The sequence below is a fragment of the Geotrypetes seraphini genome, chromosome 2 (genome assembly GCF_902459505.1).
Source record: "Geotrypetes seraphini chromosome 2, aGeoSer1.1, whole genome shotgun sequence".
NCBI classification, from domain to species: Eukaryota; Metazoa; Chordata; class Amphibia; order Gymnophiona; family Dermophiidae; genus Geotrypetes; species Geotrypetes seraphini.
This window is the reverse complement of record NC_047085.1, coordinates 12,137,056-12,161,840: the sequence shown is the minus strand read 5'-3', so window position 1 is coordinate 12,161,840 and position 24,785 is coordinate 12,137,056. Positions and strand designations below refer to the sequence as shown.

Here is a 24,785-nt window from a genome sequence, read left to right as displayed (position 1 = left end):
CACAGTTTTGTTCCAGACTCTACTCTCCTAGATGGTTAAGGGGCTGGAGGAGTTGCCATACAGTGAAAGATTACAGAAACTGGGCCTCTTCTCCCTCGAACAGAGGAAATTGAGAGGGGACATGATCGAAACATTCAAGGTACTGAAGGGAATAGACTTAGTAGATAAGGACAGGTTGTTCAGCTTCTCCAAGGTAGGGAGAACGAGAGGGCAGTCTCTAAAATTAAAAGGGGATAGATTCCGTACGAATATAAGGAAGTTCTTCACCCAGAGAGTGGTATAAAACTGGAACGTTCTTCTGGAGTCTGTCATAGGGGAAAACACCCTCCAGGGATTCAAGACAAAGTTAGACAAGTTCTGCTGAACCAGAACGTCCGCAGGTAAGGGTAGTCTCAGTTAGGGCGCTGGTCTATTGACCAGAGGGCTGCCGTGTGAGCGGACTGCTGGGCATGATGGACCACTGGTCTGACCCAGCAGTGACAATTCTTATGTTCTCCTCTCCAACTGGAGGCAGATCTTTTCTCCCAGACTGGACAGACAAGTTTCTCTATGCGTTCCATCCTTTTCCATTTATTCTCAAGATACTTTTCAAACTCAAACAGAAACATGCCACCATGATTCTGATAGCTCATCGGTGGCCCAGACAACCATGGTTCTCCCTTCTACTTCAACTCAGCATCAGGGAGCCACTTCTACTACCACCAATCTTTCCGTCTCTGCTTACACAGTCACGGTTCTCTTCTTCATTCCAACATGCAGTCTCTACACCTGACAGCTTGGTACTTCTCAGGATAACTTCACACCTTCAGTTTTCACAATCTGTCAGAGACATCTTGGATGCTTCCAGAAAACCAACTACAAGACAATGTTACACTCAAAAATGGACTAGGTTTTCTGCTTAGTGCGATCTTCATCACCAGGAGCCTCAGTCTACCGCCTTGTCTTCGATTCTGGACTATTTATTCCATTTGTCCCAATCTGACCTCAAATCCACCTCCATTAGAGTCCATCTCAGTGCAATTGCTGCGTTTCATCAACCATTAGATGGAAAACTTCTCTCTACTCATCCTGTGGTTTCCAGATTTATGAAAGGACTTTTCAATGTTAAACTACCTCTCAAATCACCTCCAGTAGTTGAAATCTCAATGTGGTGCTTGTTCATCTAATGAAGCCTCCATTGGAACCACTGTCTGGCTTATCTTAAATATCTCACTTGGAAAGTAGTCTTCCTTATTTCTCTTATGTCTGTTCGCAGAGATAGTGAACTACAAACTTTGGTAGCGGATCCACCATTTACAATGTTCCATCATGACAAGGTGGTACTCCGCACCCATCCAAAATTCTTACCCAAAATTGTTACAGAATTTCATGTCAGTCAATCAATTATTCTCCAGTATTCTTTCCCAAGCCTCATTCTCATCCTGGGGAAACAGCTCTTCAAACTCTGGACTTCAAGCGTGCTTTGGCCTACTATTTGCAAAGGACTAAATTACATAGATCTTCTCCACATCTTTTTGTCTCCTTTGATCAAAATAAGTTGGGGCATCCAGTTTCCAAGAGGACAATTTCCAACTGGTTAGCTGCTTGCATCTTGTTTTGTTATGCTCAGGCTGGGCTGAAACTGGAAGGTCGAGTCACAGCCCATAAGATTCGAGCTATGGCAGCTTCAGTAGCTTTCCTTAGATCTACTTCTATTGATGAAACATGTAAAGCTGCCACTTGGTCCTCAGTTCATATCTTCACTGTTTCGGACAAACTGTATTATAAAATTTACCATATTTTTCGCTCTAGAAGATGCACCCACTCAAAGAGGAGAAAAACACAAGAAAAAAAATTCCCATCACTCTGCCCTGTACCCCCTCTGGTGATCTAATGGTAGGCCAGGACAGGGTCTTATAGAGCGAAAAACCCATAAACAACGTAGGCACCCCCCGTAGGCAGCACAGGCCCCCCCCTCCCTGTAGGCAGCACAGGCACCCCCGCCCTAGTACCTTTTTTTAAAGTTCGTTGGAGCTTTCCCTGCTCCTGCCTGTCTCCTTTGCTGGACAGCTCTTCTGTTCGGGCAGAGTGGCACAGAAGGCAGGCGCAATCTGTTCGTGTTCCTGCTGGTCCGGTGCTGCTCCACGATTGGCTGCAGCCAGTTCTCACGAGTCGCAAAATCAAATGTCTCACCTATTGCACTGGAATTAATTATTTATCAAATTTGATTTATTAACCTCCAATCAAACAATTACCAGGTTCTTTAAAAGGCAAATTTTTAAAACTGATTTATTCTGACAAAGGGATGTTTTGAACATTGCCTGGTTTCCACCTGACTAAAAACACAAATAATATTCAGCACAGGCACCCCTCCCCCCTGTAGGTAGCTCCCCGGTACCTTTTTTTTTTTTTTTTTTAAAGCCCGTTGGAGCTTTCCTTGCTCCTGCCTGTCTCCCTCGCTGGATGGCTCTTCTTCTGTTCGGAATCAAACTGATAATACTGATCCAACACATGAAACCGCAAAATCTTGCGGTGATCTGGAAAAATGGAAATGTGCAAATTCACCTCCATAAGATCCAGGGAGGCCAGAAACTCCCCCAGAGCCACTGCTGTAAGGACCAACTGCAGGTCTCCATCCAGAACTGAGGAAGCATGAGAGCCAAATCGAAGTCTCCAATCTTTCGATCCTGTCTTAGGAACGACAAAGTGAACAGAGTATCTGCCTGAACCCGAATGTTCGCTTGGCACCAGCTCTACCTCTCCGGGCTATGAGAAATAAGAGGAAGGATAGAGGAGAAAAGCATTGAGGTAAAGGAATGCTAGGCTAACATTGGTGATACAGTAGAGTTTGACTATAACAACCCAGTTGACCCTTCATGATAGCAATATCTGTGGCAGGGTTAGAAAAAATTTGTGGAAGCACTAACTGAAAAGCTTTCCATCTTTTGTAGCTTTCGCCTAATCATATCGAAAGGATGTTCAACTGAAGAACAAACGTTAGACAATGGTCTTGTCCTAGACACTGGAATTCTGTTGAAGGATGCCATACATGAGTAGTTAAAGGAAGTCCTTAGGAGGATAAGTTCTAAGTCCTCCAGGCATTCTTTAGTGTATTTGCAATTGAATTCCAGAGCAATGTTAATGTACTTACTTATCTGGTGTAGAATTCAAGTGAAAGAAACTGATTCAGATAAAATGATTGTGAGAGGTGGGAGGAGGATAATCCTTCACAGGGGAACCCTCTGCCACCAAGTAAGAAGGTGGTGTCTGAATCCTCAAGCATGAATGAAGAAGAATAACGACTCTCAGAGTGTTGTGGCATGGAAGGAATGGATGGTTCAAAACAGGTCCTTTTAACAGAGCATGCAGAAGAAGATGTTTAGATTTGAACACCATCTTTCTTGATTTATAAGACCATAGAAAAAAACAACCGCTTCCACTATGGCGTACAATTGGAAGTGAAGAAGCAGAGAGTTCCTCCAACAGGCTGTAAACTGATAGGAGGCTCTGTGATACCCTACCTGAAACCAGATAGTTAAGAAGCAGAGAGTTCTTCCAACAGGTTTAAAACTGATGAGAGGCTCTGCTGTATGCCAATGTTTGTATCCTTACATCCTCGAGGTACTGTAAAATAGAGTCTAGAACCCAATTATGAAATAATGCCCTGTATGGGTAGCTGAAGTAATTCCTGAAGAGGATGATTAAGTGCTAACTTCACCATGTACTTTTTTTTTTTTTTTTGGTAAATTTGGAATCTGGTTGAGACAGTGACACTGACTTGGACAATGAGACATCTGGCGACGTTAAGAACATAAGAAGTTGCCTCCGCTGAGGCAGACCAGAGGTCCATCCTGCTCAGCGGTCCGCTTCCGCGGTGGCCCATCAAGCCCATTGCCTGAGCAGTGGTCTATATCTATCTATACCCTTCAATCCCTTTTTCTTCTAGGAATCTATCCAAACCTTCTTTGAAACCATTTAATGTGTTCCTATCTACCACAGCCTCTGGAAGCGCGTTCCATGTATCCACCACCCTCTGAGTGAAGAAGAACTTCCTAGCGTTTGTTCTAAACCTGTCCCCTTTCAGTTTCTCCGAGTGCCCCCTTGTACTTGTGGTGCCCCTTAATTTGAAAAATCTGTCCCTGTCTACTTTTTCTATGCCTTTCAGGATCTTGAAGATTTCTATCATGTCTCCTCTAAGTCTCTGCTTTTCCAGGGAGAAAAGTCCTAGCTGCTTTAATCTGTCGGTATATGGGAGATTTTGCATTCCCTTTATCAGTTTAGTCGCTCTTCTCTGTACTCCCTCTAGTTCCGCCATGTCCTTCTTGAGGTGCAGCGACCAGTACTGGACACAGTATTCCAGATGCGGCCGCACCATTGCATGATACAGCGGCATGATGACTTCCCTCGTCCTGGTCGTGATACCCTTCTTAATGATACCCAACATTCTGTTAGCTTTCCTTAAGGCCGTGGCGCACTGCGCTGATGCCTTCAGTGTTGCGTCTACCATCACTCCCAGGTCTCTCTCCAGGTTACTGACCCCTAGTGGTGTTCCCCCCATTTTGTAAGTGAACATCGGGTTCTTTTTCCCCACGTGCATGACCTTGCATTTCCCTACGTTGAAGCTCATTTGCCATTTTTCGGCCCACTTTTCCAGCTGCGTTAGATCCTTTTGGAGATCTTCGCAGTCTTCCCTCGATTGAGCCCTGCTGTATAATTTGGTGTCATCTGCAAATTTTATGACCTCACACTTGGTTCCCGCTTCTAGGTCGTTTATGTAGATATTGAACAGGAGCGGTCCCAGCACCGACCCCTGTGGAACTCCGCTCGTGACCCCTTTCCAGTCCGAGTACTGGCCCTTTACGCCAACCCTCTGTTTCCTGTTTGCCAGCCAGTTTTTGATCCATCGGTGGACCTCCCCTTGCACCCCGTGGTTCCATATCTTTTTGAGCAGTCTCTCGTGTGGTACCTTGTCGAAGGCTTTTTGGAAGTCGAGGTAAATGATATCTATAGATTCCCCTTTATCCACCTGGCTGTTCACCCCCTCAAAGAAGTACAATAAGTTTGTGAGGCAAGACCTACCCTTGCAGAAGCCATGCTGACTCGGTTTTAGCTGCACATTGTTTTCAATATATTCACAGATGCTGTCCTTAATCAGTGCCTCCATCATCTTTCCCGGGACTGAGGTCAGGCTCACCGGCCTGTAGTTCCCTGGGTCGCCCCTTGAGCCCTTTTTGAAGATGGGCGTGACATTTGCTATTTTCCAGTCCTCCGGGATCTCTCCGGTTTTTAGGGATAGGTTGCATATTTGTCGGAGTGGCTCCGCTATTTCGTTTTTTAGTTCCTTGAGTACCCTTGGGTGAATGCCGTCCGGACCTGACGATTTGTCGCTTTTTAGTCTGTCTATCTGCTTGAGTACATCCTCTTGGCTTACCTTTAAATTGACCAGCTTATCATTTTGGTCTCCTATTACGATTTCCTCGGGTTCCGGAATGTTGGTTGTATTCTCCCTCGTGAAGACTGACGTGAAGAACTCATTTAACTTGTCAGCTATCTCTTTCTCTTCTTTTACTACTCCCTTTCTATCTCCATCATCCAATGGTCCCACTTCTTCTCTTGCCGGTTGCTTCCCCTTGACGTATCTGAAGAAAGACTTGAAGTTTGTTGCTTCCTCTGCCAGTCTCTCTTCGTATTCCCTTTTTGCTTTTCTAACCAGTCGGTGGCACTCCTTCTGGTGTTCTTTGTGCACTTTTTGGTTCTCCTCTGATTGGTCTTTTTTCCATTTTCTGAATGATGCTTTTTTGTCGCTTATCGCCTTCTTCACTGCATTTGTTATCCACACTGGGTTTTTTGTTCTATTTTTTTTGCACCCTTTCCTGAACTTGGGGATGTACAGGTTTTGTGCTTCGTGCACAGACCCCTTGAGTAAGGTCCAGGCTTTTTCTACGGATTCCATCTTTCCTATGTTGCCTTTGAGTTTCTTTCCCACCATTTCCCTCATGGCATCATAATTTCCTTTTTTGAAGTTGAGTGCCGTCGTTGTGGTTCTTTCCCCCTTTGATGATCCAATTTCTAGCCTGCACTGGATCGTGTTGTGATCGCTGTTACCTAGCAGGGCTAATACTGCCACCTCCTTTGCTTGCCCCCCTAGTCCGTTGAAGATTAGGTCAAGAGTGGCATTGCTCCGTGTTGGTTCCGTGACCAGTTGCTCCATGAAACAGTCCCTCGTGACTTCTAGGAATTTGGTCTCCCTTGCGCAGTTTGAGTGTCCAATACTCCAGTCTATCCCAGGATAGTTGAAGTCCTCCATCACCACCACATTTCCGCTTCTGCATACCTGCCTCAGTTCAGCCTCCATGTACTGGTCGATTTCTTCCGGTTGTCCAGGTGGGCGGTAGTACAGACCCAATTTAATGTCTGCCCCAGTTCCTCCCTGTAGCTTAACCCATAGTGATTCCAAGCCATCCGCCCGTACTGTTGTTTCCATCCTGGCTGAGGGTATGGAGTCTTTTATGTACAGCGCTATTCCTCCACCCTTTTTATGTGTCCTGTCTCTCCTGTATAGTTTGTACCCTGGTATGGCCACATCCCACTGATTGTCCTCAGTCCACCACGTTTCTGTAACTCCAATTATGTCCAGGTCCTTTTTGCTGGCAATGATTTCTAGTTCACCCATTTTGGCTCTTAGGCTCCTAGCATTTGTGTATAGGCAGTTTAAGACCCAGGTTTTTGCCCTCTCTTTTGGTTTTCTTCGTGTTTTGGGTCTCCTGCAGTCCTCCTCGTGGTTCGCCAGCCCCCGAGCTTCATCTCGGTCATCCTCCTCCTGTTGTGTGTCTGTGACGTCCTCAGTCTTCTCTGTTGGTTTTCCTCGTGGTTTGGTGCTCCTGCCGATCTCCTCATGGGCTGCCAGTCCCTGAATCTCGTTCCGCTCATCCTCCTCCTGTGGTGCGTCTGTTTCGTCCTCAGTCTTCTCTGTTGGTTTTCCTCGTGGTTTGGTGCTCCTGCCGATCTCCTCATGGGCTGCCAGTCCCTGAATCTCGTTCCGCTCATCCTCCTCCTGTGGTGCGTCTGTTTCGTCCTCAGTCTGCTTCCCCATTTTTGGCTCCGACTGTTTCCTCCTTTTTCCGCTTTTTAGCTTCATTTGTTCCTTAGGCCCCTGCATTGCATCCTTGGTTTTATTTACAAAAAATGTCCACTCAGTCTCGAGCTCTCTATCGCCTGTTCCCTGTTCAGTATCCTTGTTTGATACTCTGGTCCGATGTGTCGATGTCAGATCGACTGTCGGCTTTCCCCTTGTCCTCAGTTTAAAGCCATGTCTATGCTGGTCTGGATGTTTCGTGCCAGCATCCTCGTCCCCGCTGTGCTCAGGTGCAGTCCGTCCCTCCTGTAGAGCTTGTTTTTCCCCAGGAAGGTTGTCCAGTTTCGTACAAAGTGAAAACCCTCCTCTTCGCACCATCTCCTCAGCCACCCGTTTATTGCTTGCAGCTCGGTCTGCCTCCTTGCATCCGCCCTTGGTACTGGCAGGATCTCTGAGAAGGCTATCTTCCTTGTCCTCAGCTTAGTGTGTCAATATCGATTTCTTCCCAGAAGACAATGACTTGGTCAACAATGCAGGTATAGTCGATGTGGAAGCCGAAACCAATGGCAGTGAGTCGACTGGAATAGGATCCATAGTGTGTAGTTTGCTGGATTGCCGGGCGATTCAGAGATCTATTTTGCAGTGCATCACAGCGCAAACAAGACTCCACCCAGTGGCTGGATGTAATCTATAGACTTCCACAGTGCATATTCCCAATATAGATCTATCAACAGTACAGGGTGTACATCCATAAGAATCCCTTATGGTATTAAAAATGAGAAAGCAGCATGAAAATGGAGCTCATGTATTTTTTTTTTTTAACGGACTATTTCTAAAAGAAAAATCCATATGGAAATGGAAACAGAATAGGAGGAATGTAGAGCACTATATAGATGATGACTTTTGCTGTCATTATGGACATAAGCACCGATTCCAGTGATTTTAAATGAATATACTTTGATACTTTTGGTACCCTTGACACCATCAATACCCTCAGTAAACATCAGTACCATTAGCAGCATTGGTACCATCGGAGTATCGACTTCGGTACAGTGACATCGGTGTATCGACAGCAATGTCTCGACAGAGGTGTATCGATATTAACAGCATGACATGGACATCAGCAACATGGACATTGGTGTATGGACATCGGCATTGATGCATGAACATCGATAGTGGACCCTTATTTGACTCCGGTGTTTCAGGTCCTTGCTCTTCTCCAAGCAGGTCTGGATAAAGGCCTCGCAGAGGTGTTTCTGCTTATCCAGGTGGCTGGTCTATCCAGTTTTAGATCCAAGGAGTGTTAGTTCTGTTTGGCATCACATCTGGATGTTGCTCATTTTTTGCAGAAAGATCTTCAGGTCCGGCCCGTTAAGAATCCATTCCCAGCCTGGGACCTTAATGTGGTGCTGTCTGGCTTTGCGAGGACTACTTTTGAACCTCTGAGGGATGCTTCTCTTCTGGATTTAACACTCCAGACTGTTTTTTCTGGTCATCCTCACATGGGCCCATAGGGTTTCCGAATGGCAGGCGTTGTTGTGTTGACACCCTTTGCTCTGAGATCTGGAGATTGGAGTTCCCCTGCGGACAGTTCCTTTCTTTCTGCTGAAGGGGGTTTCAGCTTTCTATGTCCATCCGGTAGTGTGTTTGCTGGTTGTTCCAATCATCAGGATCGTCTGCTAAAGAAGATGGACATGCGCAGGGGGCTCCTGCATTAAGATTGGGTGGAAATTTCAGTGCGTCTTATGAAGCGAATGTAACTTTTTTTTTAAAAAACACCCCCACACCCACTCCGGTGTACCTTTTTTAAAATGACTCACTCTTTGGGGGTACACGGGCTGACTGCTGCCCGCCGCTGAACCACGCTGCCGCTGCTTCTGCTCCCTACTCACCCCGCTGCTCCCTGCTGGTCGCTGCTGCGCCGCAACTCAAAGAAAGTAAGGGAAGGACCAGCGTACAGCGATTGCACATCGCTGGCCCACAAGCCTTCTCCCGATGTCAGAACTGACGTCAGTTCTGACATTGGGCGAAGATTTGTGGGCTGGCGACGTGCAATTGCTACACACTGGCCCTTCCCTTCTTTGAGTTGCGGTGCAGCATTGGTGGACCGGGGCCAGAGGAGGAGGAATCGGCAGAGGGTAGGCAAGTTACAGCACGCAGGGAAGGAGGAAGGCAGTTTCCGACGCAGCAGGGAGGACGAAGGACAAAGGCTGGAAGGCAGTGAGGGCAAGGAGGCATGAACTCGGGCCATGGGAGGGAGGGAGAACGAAGGACAAAGGCTATAAGGCAGTGAGGGGGCATGAACTCGGGACATGGGAGGGGAGGTAGGTCAAAGAACAAAGGCTGGAAGGCAGTGAATGGGAGGGGGCACGGACTTGGGACATGGGAGGGAGGAAATAGAAAGGGACAATTCTTGAGCCTGAGTGAAGAAAGAAAGGAAGGAAGGAGACTCATGAAATCACCAGACAACAAAAGTAGGAAAAATTATTTTATTTTCAATTTAGTGATCAAAATGTGTCAGTTTTGATAATTTATATCTGCTGTGTGTGTTGTGTGTATATGAAAAATGAAATGAACAGCCTGGCAGGGCATTATCAAAAAAGGTATCACTACCTGAACCAAGGAAGTTATCCTCCCGCTGTATAGGGCAATGGTGCAACCGCATCTGGAGTACTGCATTCAGTACTGGTCGCCGTACCTCAAGAAGGATATGGCGATACTTGAGAGGGTCCAGAGAAGAGCAACAAAAATGATAAAGGGCATGGAAAACCTTTCGTATGCTGAGAAGCTGGGGCTCTTTTCCCTGGAAAAGCGGAAACTTAGAGGGGATATGATAGAAACTTACAAGATCAAGAAGGGTATAGAGAAGGTAGAGAGGGACAGATTCTTCAGATTGGTGGGGGCAACAAAAACAAGAGGGCACTCAAACAAATTGAAGGGGGATAGGTTCAGAACTAATGCTAGGAAGTTCTTCTTCACTCAGAGGGTGGTGGACACCTGGAATGCGCTTCCAGAGGAGGTGGTAGATCAGAGTACGATTTTGGGTTTCAGAATGGGATTGGACGAGTTCCTGAAGGAAAAGGGGATTGAGGGGTACAATTAGAGAGTTACTATATAGTACAAAACTCTTTAGAGTAATAGATTACTTACAGGTTATTGACCTGGGGGGCCGCCGCGGGAGCGGACTGCTGGGCATGATGGACCTATGATATGACTCGGCAGAGGCAATGCTTATGTTCTTATGAAGGGGAGACAGGGTGCAGAGTCTGGTATATATTAGTACATAATTTGGTTCAGAATGTTTTTTTTCTGGTTTTCCTACTCTAAATCTAGGGTGCGTCTTATGGTCCAGTGTGTCTTATGGAGCGAAAAATACGGATTTTGCCTTCTGACCACCTGTTTGTGCTGGCTCATTTTATTATGCAAGGTTCTCCCACTTCTAAGACTACGATCTCTAGGTGGATCCGTAGAGCCATTTCGTCCACTTACATTCTTGCTGGTCAACAGTCCCCTATTTCTGTTAAGGTGCATTCTGCCAGGAGTGTAGCTTCTTTGTGGGCGGAAGCTAGATCTATTTCTCCTGAGGAGATTTGCAATGTGGATTTGTCTTCTCACGTTTGCCAAGTTTTCCAGAGTGGATGTCGCTGCCAGATAGACTCTGCCTTTGGGTCCTCTGTCTTAAGGGTCTGCTTTTGTATGTCCCTATGGTCTAGAATGTCTCACCTATTGCACTGGAAAAGGAGATTATGTACTTACCCTGGTAAGCTCTTTTCCTGTAGATAGGTGAGACATTCTAGACCCCCTGCCCTGTCCTTGCTGTGCTTGTTTCAGATTCAGATTTCAGTCTCCTGCTTATCCAATCTTGGAGATCAGTCAAACCTTTGGGGTTAAGAAGAGTTTGTACATATGTATGACCTTTCAATCTGTTTCTTGAAGACCGGTGAACCTCTGTATAAGACTCTGGTGAGACCTCATTTAGAATATTGTGTACCATTCTGGAGGCCGCACCTTCAAAAAGATTTAAAAAGGATGGAGTCGGTCCAGAGGAAGGCTACTAAAATGGTATGTGGTCTTCGTGATAAGGCATATGAGGACAGACTTAAAGACTCAATCTGTATACTTTGGAGAAAAGGCAGGGCAGGGAAGATATGATAGAGACGTTTAAATATCTATGTAATTTAAATGTGCATGAGTCTCGTCTCGTTCATTTGAAAGGAAACTCTGCAATGAGAGGGCATAGGATGAAGTTAAGAGGTGATAGGCTCCAGAGTAATCTAAGGAAATACTTTTTTACAGAAGGGGGGTGGTAGATGCGTGGAACAGTATCCTGGAAGAGGTGGTAGAAATAGAGACTGTGTCTGAATTCAAGAGGGCCTGGGATAGGCACATGGGATCTCTCAGAGAGAGAAAGAGATAATGGTTACTGCGGATGGGCAGACTAGATGGGCCATTTGGCCTTTATCTGCTGTCATTTTTCTAACCCTTTGGGGTTAAGAAGAGTTTGCACATATGTATAACCTGTTATGGGAGTAGTTCTGAACTCCTTTGACGCCTCTGTTGGCAGTTAATGGTACTGTTTAGTTGTTTGAGCAGAACAATAGTTTAGCCTGTCATTACAGGTGCCTCTACTTCACAGATGGGTGTGTCTCTCAATGATTGGGTACTGACTGCTAGAGGGTGCTAAACTAATCTGTGATGTTCTCTGGAGGCAGAGTGGAAAACCTGGAATGGATTTCTTCTGCAGCTCATGCGAGTAAGGGGAAATAACCCTATGATCTAGATGTCTCACCTATGTACTGGAAAAGAGCTTACCCCGGGGTAAGTACATAATCTCCATATGCTTCTATGTACCTGTATATATGCAAACTGCTTTGAATATGTAACCATAAAAAGGTGCAGTATCCAAGTCCCATCCTCTTTCCCTTTCTACTTTAGTCTCTGGTTTCAGGTTTTCGGGTTTCGTGTTCCCTGCCGCCGTGGTGTGTGATCCGTGGCCGTGTTCCATTTTAGAACCCGGCGGCAGGGAACACTCTGGCCACTCCCCTCCTCCCGCCCTCACTCACCAACCGCTGCTGCTGGAGGAAGCGCAGGCAAGCTCTCTCCCAGCGGCGCCAGAGCCGCATCATCGCCGCCCGATTGCCGGCCGCGGTGGCCGCTTCTGGTGTGAAACTGCCCAGTACCGCTGCCGACGCCGCTCTTCAAAGGAGCCTGGTGAGGATAGCGGCCGCCTGTAGCAAACTTTGCAGGCCTCTCAGCACCTCAGTAGCACGTTTCCTCTGAAACGGTCAGAGGGAACTTGCTACTGAGGTGCATAGCGGCCTGTGAGGTTCGCTACAGCTGGCCGCTATCCTCACCAGGCTGCAAATGAACATGCTGGACAGGGAGAGCAGGTAAAGGGTGCTGATGGGCCAGGGAGCAGGGAAGAGGGACAGGGGGAGCACGGAAGAGGTGCTGATGGACGGGGGAACAGTAAAGAGGGACAGGGGGAGCACGAAAGAGGTGCTGATGGACCGGGGAGCAGGGAAGAGGGACAAGGGGAGCACGGAAGAGGTGCTGATGGACGGGGGAACAGTAAAGAGGGACAGGGGGAGCACGAAAGAGGTGCTGATGGACCGGGGAGCAGGGAAGAGGGACAAGGGGAGCACGGAAGAGGTGCTGATTGGCCGGGGGGAAGGGAAGAGGGACAGGGAGATCACAAAAGAGGTACTGATGGACCTGGGAGCAGGGAAGAGGGACAGGGGGAGCAGGGAAGAGGTGCTGATGGACGGGGGAGCAGGGAAGAGGGACAGGGGGAGCACGGAAGAGATGTTGATGGACAGGGGAGCAGGTAAGAGGGACAGGGGGAGCAGGGAAGGGGTGCTGCTGGACACGGGGGACATAAAAGGAAGGGAGAAGGGCTACTGCTGGACAGGGGGAACTGGCAAGGAGTGGTGGTGGACAGTGGAGGAAAAAGAGACAGAAAGAAAGAAAGACAGACAGAAAGCAGCCAAGGAGAGAGAGAGAGAGAGATAGAGAAAGACACAGACACATCTATTCTAGCACCCGTTAATGTAACGGGCTTAAAGACTAGTAAAAAATAAATAGCAAGTCCTGCAAGTTTTACAAGCCAGTAAAACTGGCTTGATAAAAGCATACATGATTCTAAATATGGTACACATTTTATTTTAATCTCTAGCACACCCACATGTTTTTTTAATGCTAAATACTGTTTTTCATCTGGTTTTACTGTCATCCTTGCTGCTTCATTTGCTACTTGGTTAAAATGATGTATAATTGGAAAGAGAGGACAGTAGCATGTTTGCAATTTTACCATGTCAGTCAGTGATTATACTGTTGTATTGTAGTAAATCCATGCTATGCAGTTGTTGCCTTTATTTTTTTTAATTGCCACTGAAAAATATAAAATATATCCAGCAGTATATTTCTAGGTGACTTAGAATTATTGAAAATAATTCAGTTTGCTATCTGCTACAATTTGCTATAACTGCTTGTTTAAAATTCATCAAAACAAGAAGAGCTGAAACATAGCTTACGGTACTGCAGAATCTGACGAGGGCTGACTCAATGGGAAGCCATTTTAGAACAGTTGTGTGGTATTTACAAGGAACACAATGACATACACAGTTTTGTCACAGTAACTAGCTACTGTACTTAAGTTTTGTCATTTTTACTTGTAAAGAAGTACAAAAAACCTTTATTTTACTTTTAATGAAGTAATGATTTCACCAATATTTGTTACTTAGTTATGTATAAACCTTGCAGTTAAATGTAAAAGTGAAGCAAGATATAAATATGTGTCTAAGTGCTTTGAAAATGAGCCCCATAGTAAAATAGGAGATGAAGGCCATGAGGTTATTTAAGTTTTATTTTGATACCATATTGTTTCTATTCAGAGATCCTCAATGTTTATCCAGTGCCTTTATAAATCTCCACCACTTCCACTGGCAGAGTAAGCCAGTCATCAACCACCCTCTCATAAGAACATAAGAATTGCCACTGCTGGGTCAGACCAGTGGTCGATCGTGCCCAGCAGTCCGCTCATGCGGCGGCCCTTAGGTCAAAGACCAGTGCCCTATTTGAGTCTAGCCTTACCTTTGTATGTTCTGGTTCAGCAGGAACTTGTCTAACCTTGTCTTGAATCCCTGGAGGGTGCTTTCCCCTATAACAGCCTCTGGAAGAGCATTCCAGATTTCTACCACTCTGAGTGAAGAAGAACTTCCTTAAGTTTGTACGGAATCTATCCCCTTTTAACTTTAGAGAGTGTTCTCTCGTTCTCTCCACCTTGGAGAGAGTGAACAATCTCTCTTTCTCTACCAAGTCTATTCCCTTCATTATCTTGAATGTTTTGATCATGTCCCCTCTCAGTCTCTTCCTTTCAAGGGAGAAGAGGCCCAGTTTCTCTAGCCTCTCATTGTACGTTAACCATTTTTGTCGCTCTTCTCTGGACCCTTTCGAGTAGTACTATGTCCTTTTTCATGTATGGCGACCAATGTTGGACGCAGTATTCCAGGTGGGGGCGCACCATGGCCCGGTACAGCGGCATGATAACCTTCTCTGATCTGTTTGTGATCCCCTCGAAGAAGTGCAGTAAGTATGTCAAGCAAGATCTTCCTTTGCTGAAGCCGTGCTGGCTGGTCCTCATCAAATTGTGTCCATCAAGGTGATCAATGATGCGGTCCTTTATCAGCGCCTCTACCATCTTTCCTGGTACTGAAGTCAGACTTACTGGTCTGTAGTTTCCTGGATCTCCCCTCAAACCTTTCTTGAAGATCAGCGTAACATTTGCCACTTTCCAGTTTTCCGGAATCCTTCCTGATTTGATCGACAGATTGGCTATTATTTGAAGCAATTCAGCTATAACCCCTTTCAGTTCCTTAATTATCCCAGGACAAGCAGGCAGGTATTCTTACTAGTGGGTGATGTCATCCGACAGAGCCCCGATGCGGACGTTTCACAAGCATACTTGCTTGTAGAAACTTTAGAAGTTTCGAGCCGCCCACACCGCGCATGCGCGAGTGCCTTCCCGCCCGATGCACCGGGCGTGTCTCCTCAGTTCTTACTTTTCCACGGAGCCGAAAAGTCCATCTTCGACTCTCTGCGCGAAGTAACTTCACTTGTGCCTTCTGAGTCGGCAGTTTTGGGTTCTTTTACTCATTATCGTTGATTCACGTTCCGTTTTCTTGTTTTTCAAAAAAAAAAAAAAAAAATTTCTTCCAGCAGTTTGACCGGGCAGGCCATGTGGCCGCGGCCCCGCGGCTTAGCTTTTTCGGCCTATGTCCCGGCCTATCACCAGTTTTAAAAAGTGTGTCAAGTGCCAGCGTGCAATTTCATTGACGGACCCTCATCGACGCTGCCTCCAGTGTCTCGGGCCTCAACACCTTCCGAAATCGTGCCGGCCTTGCTCCACACTTACAACACGTGCTTTCAAGCGTTGCTGCATCTTGTGGTAGTCGCTGTTCAACATGGAAGCGTCGCCGGAGCTGTCTACATTCAGGGGGCAGACAATGCCTTGGCGGACAACTTGAGTCGTCTTCTCCAACCTCACGAATGGACTCTCCATTCCACGCCCCTTCATCACATCTTCTCTCTGTGGGGGACGCCTCAGGTGAACCTCTTTGCAGACCCCCACAACTTCAAGCTGCCTCGGTTCTGCTCCAGGATCTATACTCCTCATCACCTCGAGGCGGATGCTTTTCTTCTGGATTGGAGAAATCTCTTTCTGTATGTGTTTCCTCCGTTTCCTCTTATTCAAAAGACTCTAGTCAAACTCAAGTCAGACCGTGCCACCATGATTCTGATTGCTCCTCGGTGGCCCAGGCAACCTTGGTTCTCCCATCTACTTTAACTCAGCAGCAGGGAGCCCTTCCTTCTGCCAGTGTTTCCATCGCTGCTTACACAGCATCAGGGATCTCTACTTCATCCCAACCTGCAGTCTCTGCTCCTGACAGCTTGGTTCCTCTCAACGTGACTCCCCTTTAGTTTTCTCCAGCTGTGCGGGAGGTTTTGGAGGCTTCCCGGAAGCCGGCTACTAGACAGTGCTATTCCCAAAAATGGACTAGATTTTCTTCTTGATGTGTTTCTCATCATAAGCAGCCACAACATGCCTCCTTATCATCTGTCTTGGATTATCTGTTACACCTCTCTCATTCTGGCCTCAAGTCTACCTCGATCCGAGTCCATCTCAGTGTGATTGCTGCTTTCCATCAGCCTCTGCATGGGAAACCTCTGTCTGCTCATCCTGTGGTTTCCAGATTTCTGAAAGGACTGTTCCATGTCAATCCTCCCCTCAAACCGCCTCCAGTGGTTTGGGACCTCAATGTTGTTCTCTCTCAGCTTATGAAGCCTCCCTTTGAACCTCTTAACAGGGCTCACCTGAAGTATCTCACTTGGAAAGTGGTGTTACTCATTGGCCTCACTTCTGCCCGAAGAGTCAGTGAGCTCCAAGCCCTGGTGGTGGACCCACCTTTTACAGTATTCCATCATGACAAGGTGGTCCTCTGCATTCATCCGAAGTTCCTTCCTAAAGTTGTCTCGGAATTTCATCTCAACCAATCCATTGTTCTCCCAGTGTTCTTCCCAAAGCCTCATTCTCATCCTGGAGAATCAGCTCTTCATACTCTGGACTGTAAGCGTGCTTTAGCCTTATATCTAGAGCGCACCAAACCTCACAGAACTGCGCCTCAACTTTTCATCTCCTTTGATCCAAACAAGTTGGGACGTCCTTTATCCAAGCGCACCATCTCCAACTGGATGGCAGCTTGCATCTCCTGCTATGCCTAGGCTGGATTGCCCCTTGACAGAAAAAGCACAGCCCATAAGGTCAGAGCTATGGCAGCTTCTGTAGCTTTCCTCAGATCGACATCTATCGAGGAAATTTGTAAAGCTGCCACTTGGTCCTTGGTTCATACCTTCACCTCTCATTATTGTCTGGATACTTGGCCAAACAGTATTAAAAAATTTATTCTCCTAAGTTGCCAACTCTCCCTCCATCCCTTTGTGGTTAGCTTGGAGGTCACCCACTAGTGAGAATACCTGCCTGCTTGTCCTGGGATAAAGCAATGTTACTTACCGTTACAGTTGTTATCTTGGGACAACAGGCAGCTATTCTCATGTCCCACCCACCACCCCTGGGTTGGCTTCTCTGCTAGCTATCTGAACTGAGGAGACATGCCCGGTGCATCGGGCGGGAAGGCACTCGCGCATGCGCGGTGTGGGTGGCTCGAAACTTCTAAAGTTTCTACAAGCAAGTATGTTTGTGAGTCATCCGCATCGGGGCTTTGTCGGATGACATCACCCACTAGTGAGAATAGCTGCCTGCTCTCCCTGGATAACAACTGTTACGGTAAGTAACATTGCTTTACCCTTGGGTGGATGCCGTCCGGTCCCGGGAATTTATCGTTTTTAAGCCTATCAATCTGCCTATATACCTCTTCTAGACTGACCGTCGACCCTGTCAGTTTCCCGTCTTCGTTTCCTATGTATAGCATGTTGGCTTCCAGTATATTCGATATATCTTCCTTGGTAAATACAGACACAAAAAATGTGTTCAGTTTGTCGGCGATGCTTTAAACATATTTAGCATCAAGTCTTCCTCACATTCATTCCTCAGGCTTTGCTAGATTCCTTGTGTTTTGCATACCTTTAAGGGTATCTACCCTGTTACTGATTTTGGTATCATATACAGAAAGGCAATCCTTTCCTATTATCACTTCCAGACCTTTACATATGAAAATATTGTACAAACTAGATCAAAGATGGATCCTTGTAGCACACTACTATTAACGAGTTCTGCCGCAGGTTTTTTACTTTCTGCTACCTCATCACTAAATCCAAAAAATGGGTTTATTGGAAACAGGTCAAAAACAGGTAATCGGAGTAGCGGTTGGCTGTCGCTTCCAAGGAGGCAAAAACATTACCAGTTTTCAGATCCTCTGTCTGGAGCTTCAGCAACCTATTTAAGGAGGCTGACCATAATCGCCACTCTGGAATATGATACTATTCGTCAAGAAAAGTGTAAAAAAATTAAAAAAAACAAGCAACCTGTTTAAGGAAGCTGACCATAATCACCACTCTGGAATGTAATACTATTTATTCATCAAGAAAAGTGTTAAAAAAAATGATGAAAAATACCAAGTGACAGGAGTCATGAGAATGCAGCAGTTTGTGCAGTGAGGTTGTGTCTCATTGTTTTAGCCACTTTTCATCTAGTAATCAACGATTTGCCAAAACGTTGAAAATATTTTCTAATGTAAATAAAAATAAAGTATTTCTTATAAAAAAAAAAAAAAAAAAAACCCATTCATTTCCTCAGTCCAATCAGTACTCTTTATTGCCTTCCATTCAACTAGTAAGTAATCTAGTCTCCCAATTTAGAGTCTCTACCAACAGCATTCAGTTTTTTATGCATTGCCTATGTGGAACCATGTAACCATAAAACATCTTGATGAAATCCAAGTACACTGTGTCTAATACTCTTGCTAATTCCAACTCATTGGTCAGCCAATCCAAAGAAATTGATGAGATTAATCTGATATTGCCTCTTCTGGTAAAACCACAATGTCTTGATTCCTGTAATCCACTGAGTTCCAAAGACTACACCAACAGTGATTTAATTAATTTACTCTTTACTGAGATGAGCCTAACCAGCCTGAGGTAGTTCCCAACTTTTTCCTTCCTGTTTTGTGTAGAGGGGGTGATATTTGCCCATCTCATTTTCAGAACATTGAAAAAATCTGCCAGATGAGGTGCCAGAACATCCCTATGTTTCCTCAATATCTTTGGATGTATCCTGCCTGGCCCTATTGCTTTATCTGCTTTTAGTTTTGCTAGGTCCACATGAATGTAATTCTATTAAAATCGTATGAGATCTGCTTCACTTCCATTAGCTAATATTGAGACATGAACTGGTGAGGGGAACTTAATATGACTGATTCATGCCTGATTCATGCCTAGAGGATAGACCTTGTTCTTCCAGAAGTCTTGGCAGTTGTTTTCTTTTGTGTATTATAATTGTCTATGATTTGAACTGAATTGTTAGGTTCAAATGAATGCATTTGTTTTTATTGGTGAAAGGACTATTTCCCCTGCATTTTCTGCTTATTTATAGGCCACTTAACTTAAGGCACAACTCGATTGAAACCGTTATTCTAACTTCTGGTCTTATTTTGTAATATCCAGACGTGATCAGTGTAGGGACTTTGACTATATAGGTAGACAACAATTTCTTTGTCATCTCAGAAATTTAAATTTCTGAATGACCTGGGACTTAGTCAGATAGTAGCAGGCCCATTTTAACAATAGCTGTAGTATGCTATATTTAATAATTTTGCCACATGTTATTCCATGTGAGTTGTAAATAGGAAGCATTATATCATGTCTCATGGCTGGATCATTTCTTTATTCATTTACAGATACAAACTCATCAACAGGTGAGCCTAGGGGTATGGAGAAGGCTGCCGGGCAGAAGTTAAGGAAAGTGTCTGACTGAGCTGAGAGAGATTTTTGAGGAGTTAGATCCCCAGTTAGAAGATGGGCAGGCCTTTGGAACGCCTTTGTTACCACATTGTTAGGTAAGTTAGTATTCAGTCAGTTGATGTTACTGAATTTAATAAGAATAAGAAATGGTATCGCACAGGCCTTCGGTTACTGAGGTGTCAGTCTCACTGTTTGGAGAACATATGGTAGAAGATTCATGCTTCAGGTTTATAGATCTAATTGTACAGCTTATAATAGATTATGGAGGTTAGTTTAGAAACCTAGCAAGGTAATTGCATGTATAAATAGCAGCATTACATAAAACAAACTGAGTAATTACTTCAGATAACTACTAGGTTTCAAGCAGGCTATAAGTCTTTTAAATAAAAACTACTGCATTTATAAATCCTAGAAAATGACTGTGAATGAAAAAACTTAAAAAGTACTCAATATATATAGTTCAGGAAAGAAAAAGTCTCAGAATTCTTCCCTAACTACCTTATTATTCAAGATACTTAATAACTCACAATCATCAGTGTAAAAAGTCTTCCTTTGAAATTTAAAAAATTTATTAAATACCAGTGAAAACTCAGAATCACAGTTCCCCTTTGCCAGATAAGTTTGGGCCATTTATGATAGTTGCAAGCATTTTGTAAAGCTGCTTCAGGCAATATCTCAGTCCTGAATAAACTGAACAAAAATAAATCTAAAAGAAAATCTTACAATCACAAAAAAATAAATATAAAAATAAATCTAAAACATTCATATTTTAAAATGTGCAGGTTTGCTCTTTGCTACATGACCAAAACCAAACATGATATGCTGGCTTTTAAAATGCTGTCATTAATTTGGATAAAATTGCTATATTGTAAACCTGTAGCTGAAAGTGTTAGTGAATGGCATTCTTTCTACTTCTACTTTATAAAGCCGCAGTAGAAGTTTCTACCGCAGTCTGGCAAGGTACATGCTCTGACGCTCATAGGAATTCTGTGAGCATCGGAGCATTTACCTCACCAGCCCACGGTAGAAACCTCTACTGTGGCTTTGTAAAAACTGGTGTTTATATTGAACTTCGCATATGACAGAGATGTTCCTTATACCCATTTTTGTTTGTACTCGGTATTGAACCTTTAGCTTTGAAGTTGATTCAGTATCCTGGGATTTGGGGTATTCCCATAGGCCTTCATGTACTAAAAGTGATTGTCTTTGCTAATGACCTGCTTGCCATGTTTATGGCACCCCACATTTTTCTGCAACATGCTCCAAGACTATAGACATGTTTCTGGTTTGCAGATTAATTTTGCCTTATAGAGGGTCTTGTGTGCCGATGGGCTGGTGAGAGTATGAAATATCTTGATTTATATATTCCATGTCATCTCAGCTCTGTACCATTAATGAGACCACCTGTTGAGAGTGATGCAAGATATTTGTCATCACTGGCAGACCTTACCTATCTCTCTCTGGCGGAGGCTAAATTTGATTAAAATGGTTTTATTACCAAAATGGCTCTATCTCTTGCAGTACTTAACACTTATTTTGAAACCAAAGATCTTAAATGGTGGCATAAGATATTAAGGACTTTTCTTTGGGGGAGCAAGAAATCTAGAATGGGGATTAGTTAGTTGCAAATCTTAAAAGGGAGGGGAATCTTGGCCTCTCAGATCTATGGGCTTATTGTATAGTGTGTCATTTGAGGTATGCTCAGGATTGAATATTCAATACCTCTGAATTTTGCAATGGGATGCTGAAAAGCACTGTTGGTGGCTCATACATTTATTGCATCTTTTATGTGCTAAGGCCAGAAAACTGCCTTGTAATTTAAAGCAACAAATTTTACTTAATCCATTAAGATGGACTTAGAGCATCATTACATTACATTACATTAGTGATTTCTATTCCGCCATTACCTTGCGGTTCAAGGCGGATTACATTCAAACTAAAAAACAGGAATTACATACAAATTAAAAGGAATAGAATAAGCGATGACATAGAATTTTTTAAGGTAATAAACATTGGATAAAGAGTTACCAAAGGGAAGTGGAGGTCTTTAGGAGGTAAGAATATGGTGAAATTATGGGTTTTAGATAGCATTTGATAGATAAAAGTGTTGTTAAGAGTAAGAGATTTTAAGAGTGGGTGTGGTTAGGACTGTTTCAGGGCTTTCTTGAAGAGTATAGTTTTTATTTGTTTTCTGAAAATCTTGTAGTCTGGGGTGGTTAACAGTAGGTTGGAGATTTGGTTATCCATTCCTGCAGCTCGAGTGGCTAGGAGGCCGTCGTATTGTTTTGACCGTTTTACTTCCTTGATCGGGGGAGGTGTGAAAGGGGAGTGCGTTTTTCTATGTCTGGTTGAGGTTGCTTGGATGAGGCGATTGTTTAGGTAGGCTGGGCTGTTTCCATTTAGGGTTTTGAATATCATGCAGTAGAATTTAAATAATATTCTTTCTTGGATTGATAGCCAGTGTGAGTTGATGTAGGCTTCTGTGATATGATCATGTTTCCTCAGTGAGTAGAAAAACAAATATGGATTGCATTCATATTGCTCCAGATATTTGTCTTTTTATAGGTGGTCTACGGTGATTGGTAGGAAGACAATTGGAAAACAACTGTAGAATGACAATTAATGGGATGGCACAATTGGTAAAAAGTCGATTGGTAGAATGACAAATAGTACGGCGACAACCGGTAGGGTGACCATTTATTTTTTATTTTTATACTCCACTAAATCCAATTCCCTAGCAACAGCAGCAGATGAATCCAGAGACCAATGGGATAGCACACATCTACCAGCAGGCGGAGATAGAGAAACTGATTAACAGGTGGTCCCATTGGCTGGCACTCCTCCTGTATCTCCAGTATTCTCTATCTCCCAGCAGGAAATGGTCGCTATTCAACTAGCTCCTGAATTCTGGCTGTGACTGGAACTTTATTTTCTCCTGTTGAGGTTTCTCTTCAGCGAGACTGCCATTCTGTTTCTCCTGTTGAGGTTTCTCTTCAGTGAGCTGGCAATGCTATTTCTCCTGTTGAGATTTTCTCTTCAGTGAGACAGGGGTGTCCGGCTGAATGGTGCTGGCTTTAGGGGTTACACCTGGCCCCCCCAGGTCCCTGCCTCACCCTCCCTCCATTGCTAGAGGGTCTGACTGGGTCTCAATTTTTTTCTTCTTTCCCTTCTCTGTAAAAAAAAAAAAAAAAAAAGAGACCACAGTTGCTCCATTCTGCTCTGTTACTGCTCAACCAGCTTTAACTGGCTTCAACCGGCCCTAACAACAAGCTTGTGAGTATGTCTCTGTTTTTTTAATGTTGGTTGAACTTCAGGTTCTGTTTGGGAGTCTTAGTAATGTGGGTTTGGTCAACGTATGTTTAAGGAATGGATATTTTATTGAGGCTAAGTTTTATGACTAGAAATCCTTGGAGGGAGCCGGGACTTCCCGCGCTTTGCATGCACGCGCTTGGTTTCCTTGTTGGTTAAAGCGCGGCAGTAGCGGTGCGATTTCATGCTCGCACTTGTTCTCATTGTTGGGTTTCAGTGCAGCAATAGTAGTCCTGTTTATTCTGAGGCTCTCTTTCATCGGTGTTTGTCATGGCCATGTGCAGCTGATTGTGCAGGTGCCGGTTTATAGCAGTGCGCATGAGATGGGACATGTTTTTTTCCGGCGCTGTGTGCCGTTCTTCTGGTTATTCCCCGAGTCTGATTTTCTTTCTATGCAAGCTGCGGCAGGGTAAATTTTGCGGGGCTTGAATCCGACTATGTTTCTAGGAGCGTTGATGCAGCGGCCACGTGTCAGCGAGAATCAGGCGTGCGCATGGGTCTCTGGCGATGGCGGGAGAGCTGCAGCGTTCCGGTAGATTGTTTCCAGCTGACTTTGGTCAGGGTATGCTGGGGCTTCTCTCCTTTCCGGTTCAGACAAGTTGTATGTGTTTCACCAGCTTTGGGACAAGCTTTGGCAGATTCCTGTGTTCCTGCTGTACTCCCTTGAAAGAAGCTGCTTGTTTAATCGAACTCTAGGGTTAGCACTCAAGGGGTTTACCAGAGAGACTCTGTCCTGTGCTAGGTCACCCAGTCTCGGTTTGTCTCCGGACTAGGGCGACATACAGCAACTCACGGCACGGTGAGATCAGCAGTAAGATAGTGCCCTGTATTTCACACAGGTATCTCATTGTCTCTCTTGGGGTCCCTGCAGATTGAGCCTTTGTCTGTTGGTCCTTATTTGGGCCTCTGTGCTGAGCTGCATGTGTCCAGTAGTGGCACAGGATATATATGCCTAAAGGTAGTACAATCAGTTTCCAAGTTCGGGCTGTCTCTATGGGCATAATGACACTGCGCATCTTCCTGCGGCCAGGACTCTCTTTCTCTATTTCTGAGGGGGCCTAGACTTCAGATTTCCATACTTATCATGCTGGTTCTCCTGTCGCCATTTTCTCATGGCACATGCTAGACGGGCCCCCCCGACCAGACAGGAAGGGCTGTACAGCTCCTTTTTATCAGGAGCCAGTTACCTATTCTATCAAACCCGCGGAGGATCTCGCGCTATGTGGCTGTTAGCCTCATCCCTGAAGCTCTCATTAGCAATGTGAGCTTTGTCTAATACCTGTAAGAATGGTGTTGTTTTCCACGGGGCGGTAGATGCAGCATCTTGATTGAGTCTAGTAAGTATTCACTTTAAAGGACATACGTATTTCGCTCATGTTGCATGGAGTTAGTATTGTTTTTATGGTTCCAGTATATTCCTATTTTCATTGTGAAACTTGATTTTTCCTAGGATAATCTTCTTGCAGATCCTACAGTTCTCATCCTGCCATTCCCTGACCTTCTGCACTTCATTCTGAGGGGATTTTAACTTCTTCCAATGACTCCTCAGGCTTTCTCATGAGGGAGAAGATGCTATAATGTCAGGTCAGGGGGCTGTGAAGATTTTTCAGGATGCTTGCAACTTTGCATCCTCCTCAGGTTTCCAGTTCGTTCTTGGAGTCTCTATGTTTTGTGTTTCCCTTTTCAGTGTTACTGGTCCTCAGGGCAGTTCTTGTAGTTCTTCGGGAACTAAGGGACGTTGTTCCACTTACTGCATGGTGCCCAAGACGGGGGCATTGGGCTGGCTGGATCCCATTCTGCTGAATTAGTTTCTCAGGGTTACACATTTCTGCAGAAAAACTGGGAGAATATTTACATTTTTCCTATGGACTCCGAATCGGCACTAGGTTTGCTTGCCTCTCTTTGAGCAGCGCTTTCGGTTTTGGCACATGCCATTTCACCTACCCAA

General features: G+C 44.8%; 1 protein-coding gene across 3 annotated transcripts in view; it reads left to right on the top strand.

Annotated features, from left to right (window-relative positions):
• ARHGAP39 (Rho GTPase activating protein 39) overlaps positions 1 to 24,785 on the top strand; it is a 295,579-nt gene that overhangs the window by 26,534 nt on the left and 244,260 nt on the right. The window contains exon 1 of one of the 3 annotated variants that reach the window (XM_033933772.1): positions 19,469 to 19,623. The exons of the other annotated variants lie outside the window; for them this stretch is intronic. Coding sequence (XP_033789663.1) covers positions 19,583 to 19,623 — 41 coding nt within the window. The 5' untranslated portion in view covers positions 19,469 to 19,582. Of the gene's footprint in view, positions 1 to 19,468; positions 19,624 to 24,785 lie in introns of those variants that run through there. 3 annotated transcript variants of the gene reach the window in all.